This window comes from Sorex fumeus, unplaced genomic scaffold (genome assembly GCF_029834395.1).
Source record: "Sorex fumeus unplaced genomic scaffold, SorFum_2.1 ptg000093l, whole genome shotgun sequence".
Lineage (NCBI taxonomy): Eukaryota > Metazoa > Chordata > Mammalia > Eulipotyphla > Soricidae > Sorex > Sorex fumeus.
The window spans coordinates 1,522,808-1,526,721 of record NW_026606150.1 but is presented as its reverse complement, the minus strand read 5'-3'; the positions used below and the strand labels follow the sequence as shown (position 1 = coordinate 1,526,721).

Genomic DNA, 3,914 nt, shown 5'->3' with positions numbered 1-3,914 from the left:
TATTGCCCATTTTTCCCTGACATGGTCAGATAGGTTCTGTCTTAATTGATCTTCATTGCTTTCTAATGGAAAGAATGAAATGAAATGCAGAATGACTCAGAGATATAGAATTATTTTATATGAGACTCCTGCACCTAGTTTGACATGTGCAACTGGTTCCTCATTTTTTGTACTTGTCTGTTTTCAACACTCAAGGCCCACTTCAAGGGAAATCCTTCCCCAATCAAGGTCATACATTCCTGAATCAAAACAGGCAATAAAAAGACAAGCAGAGATGTTCAGACAAAGAAATTTATTAGAACAAATATTGAATTTCATGCATTGATTTCCTAATAAGGTCACTTCAATATTGCAACCTTTGGATGATGGTATAGAAGAATTTCCCCTTCTATTCCTTGCACTTGGCATAAATTTTCATCTGAAATAGAAAAAGAAAAAAGGATGCAGGGTGTCAAACGTGCTGCTCAGGAGAAACCAAGTTAACACAGGCTGTGAGTCACACCCAGGGTTTCAAGGATATGTCATCAACAAAATAAATAAGAAGCTGACAAGGCTCGCACAGCATGTGGGAGAAACTGACACTGACCAAGTACAGTTCTAGTGAACAAGCAATGACCTACTTCACAATTCAATTGAGAGCTAATGAAGATGAGTTGGATGATGAAATATACAAATTCTCTCTGATGTCCCAGGTCAAATATAGTTTTGATACCCCCAACGTGACTTAGGACTAATAGTTTGGACAGGGATGGGGGGGTTCACTTTCAGAGATTCCTGGCCGCACGATGTGCAACTTGAACCTGAGGCACATGTACTTTTCAGAAAAAATCCAGCTTTTATGGACTTTTTCTGAGAATCATCACCTCCTCTCCTAGAGACAGTGATATCGTGGAGCCCTCAGACATCTGCATCATTGATGAAGACCTAAAATATTTGCCACTTCCACATCACTCATTGGACTTAGTTTTCACCCTCTGAAAGCCAGTCTGGTTCAGAGCCTTTCTGGTGACCTAGGATGGTGGTCCCTGGCCTGACCTTTGCCCTGACCCATGTGATAGGTAGGTATAATTGTCCTAAAGGATGATGTAAACACAGATCACTTATCATAAGTGAACACAGGGCCAGTCTCTATTAGTGAATCCTAAAAGAAGATCACCCTCCTTTCTGCAGTGCATCTCTGCAAAACCCATACGAAGAAAGAAGAAAGAAATTACCAATAGTCTGTTCATGAGCTGTCTGTTTCTCATGCTCATGTTATTCGAGCATTGCTTTAATTCCATCCTATCCGCCACAACCTGCTGAGATAAGTCGTACTTCAGAAGTTCTCTGAGGTAGACATGGTCTGGAGCCGTGAAGAAATTAACTAGATCTTGAGCAACTGATGGACAGACGGCTCCTGCATCCGCTGTGACAAAAGAAAAAGAAACAAGCATGTTGATAGTTGGGTAGTTCCTGATATTCCTCAAAGTCAGATTAAGGAGAAAATACCAAGAAGCCATATGCCACTTTCTGTGCATGACCTCATGCAAAATTGTAGAGAACATGGTAACAATTAATCTAGAAAATAGAACTCGGATCTCTAACAATTAAACGTTTTCCATTACAGTTACTATTGGTACTGTGGTAAAGTCATACTACTGGTCAGCATGCCCAAGGACGCTTGATTCACTGAGGACTTACCCTGGTAGCAGCAAAGGGCTATAGCAACCAGGACAAAAGCCAGGGACAGCTTCATCCTGTGTTTGGACCTGAGCGTCAGCTTCTGGGTAATGAGAAGAAGTTAGGAGCTGGATTCTGGAGCCTGAGCAGCCCAGGGCTATTTGTACCTAGTGATCCTCTCTAGTAGTTGCCCCAAGGACACATGCAGGTCAGCTGACCTCAATTCCATCCCTCTCTCCCTCACTCAGGACTGCTCCTAACCACAATGTTACAGATTCCAAAGTGTTGCTTAAGTTTTTATTTCCCATTTTGCTGAGGCAAGAGTTTTGGTTCTTGGCAATTAGCACAGTGATTGCTTCCTAAATTAATATTTGATTTATGTGTTAAGATTATTACCTCATGATTTTAAGCACTGTCTGCTTTGGAAATACACTGCCAGAATGACAAACAAAAAAGAAGCAAATATTTCTTGAACACATATATGCATGAATGTTATCAAGCATGAATTTAGAAAATGCTCAATTGGAGTAGGAGGAGATTGTACCCTCACTGTCAAATTATACCTTTTTTCTGATTTTTCCTTTGAGCACTTGAGAAGGTCAGGTTGTGAATATAGAAACAGTTTGGAAGAAAACAATAGCAGTCATGTGTAGGATAACACTGTTCTGTCCTTCCTGCATAACCTCAGAAATAGTTGATAGTTTATTGGACTGAGGAAAAGAGAAAAACACCTTAAGAGGTATCTTGCCCTTGAGCAGTCAGGAAGGGCTTTATGTTGATTTGGCTACCTGACTGTGTGGAGTGTCAGCCAGACTAGAAGGGAGCTGGAGAAGGAGAGAGCAGGGCTGAAAGATGGACCACAGGGAGACTAGCTAGGGCAATGTGTGCTTGAGAGAACCTAGGCCCTCCATAACATAAGGTTATCCTATGGGATAAACTTCCTTGTAATAAACTGCCACTAAGATCAACGAGCCTGGCCCTCGTCTCTTCCTTCATTTGCCCTTGGCCAACAGCCGTCCCGATACAGGCCACACACAGCGGCTCTAGGGCACCAAACGCGGGCAGTGAGATAGAGCCGTCCAGAGAGCCCGCGAACACACAAACTTCTGCGTGTGTAGTTTTTTACAGTCATGATTCCAAGAGAAAATAATATAAAGAGAAAAAATACCTACCAAACAAGTAAATTCTTACTCATGGACAGTTTCCAAGGATCAAAAATGATATCTACTGAAAAAATAGAAGAATCCTGTGTGTTACTTTGTCTCCAGGCAGAATCTTCCTGCCCCCATTTTGAGACAGCCCCAGAGTTTTTACCCTGGTTCGGTCTACCTGGGAAGATTCAGGGGCATTATGTTCTCTTGGAGGTTAGTTGAGGAGCTGGACCATTTCTCTGCTGGAAGATGTTGCTTGTGGGCATGGAGTGCCAGGCTTTCCAGAGGCAGGCGTGATGGTGAGGGTGGTAAAATGGGGTTTGGGGAATCTTCTTAACCCCATTTCTACTTCTCACAGGACTCTGAGATGAGGCCCACAAACGGCCACGAACAACTTAAGTTCCCACACGGCCATGATCCAGAGACACACACACGAATCTTGGAACTGAGCAACTCCCTGCAGAGGTCTCCCCAGATCCTAATTATTAAAATTTTAGAATTCATAGGGCGCAAGGCAACATTATATTTCAACCATAACAAGCAATACAAAACAAATTGTCCAGCTTTGCTTTTCGGCAGGTTTGAGTGGTGGTGGGATTGGTGTTGAAATATCGAATGTAACCAAAGTAAATAGAGAGTATTGTGCAATTTGTCTTCCACACAGTCAGGGAAGGGGTGGAATGGTAAGGGAGGAATACTAGGAAATTTGGTAGTGGAGAATGTGCACTAGTGAAGGAATGAGGGTTTGATAATTGTATGATCAAAGCTCAAACATGAAACCTTTGTAACTCTTAATATATATAATTTTTAAAAAAGAAAGAAAGAAAAAAGAAAACTCCAGGCCTCACAGAATCAAAACGAGTCACCTCGTCCCGTCTCTCCACCCTTCTAGTGTTCTGACAGTCATGCCCACAAACTGCCTCCAGGTGCCATGTGAGCACATTAGCGGCCATGATCCAGAGACTCACAAAGGAATCTCAGAAGAGAGTAGCATGCTGCAGAGATGTCTCCAGAACTCAGCTACTTCAAATTTTAGAATTACATGAGCGCACGGACTCATGACATCTCCTACTACTCATAATAAGCAATACAAAATAAATTATC

General features: G+C 42.2%; 1 protein-coding gene across 1 annotated transcript; it reads right to left on the bottom strand.

The window, feature by feature from the left end:
• Positions 1-277: 277 nt before the first annotated feature.
• LOC130039937 (secretoglobin family 1D member 2-like) lies at positions 278-1,826 on the bottom strand. The gene is made up of 3 exons (XM_056131917.1): positions 1,681-1,826; positions 1,215-1,405; positions 278-418 (listed from the first exon to the last, which is right to left on the bottom strand). Exons 1-3 carry the CDS (start codon positions 1,733-1,735, stop codon positions 389-391), a joined length of 276 nt encoding a protein of 91 aa, XP_055987892.1. The 5' UTR covers positions 1,736-1,826; the 3' UTR covers positions 278-388.
• Positions 1,827-3,914: the final 2,088 nt, after the last annotated feature.

What these genes read in the sequence shown, in the direction of transcription:
- LOC130039937 (XM_056131917.1), bottom strand. Translation starts at nt 1,735, where the DNA reads ATGAAGCTGTCCCTGGCTTTTGTCCTGGTTGCTATAGCCCTTTGCTGC. An exon ending in AGCCCTTTGCTGCTACCAGG is followed by an intron (nt 1,406 to 1,680) that starts GTAAGTCCTCAG and finishes CTTTTGTCACAG; the next exon opens with CGGATGCAGGAGCCGTCTGT. An exon ending in AGCTCATGAACAGACTATTG is followed by an intron (nt 419 to 1,214) that starts GTAATTTCTTTC and finishes TTTCTATTTCAG; the next exon opens with ATGAAAATTTATGCCAAGTG.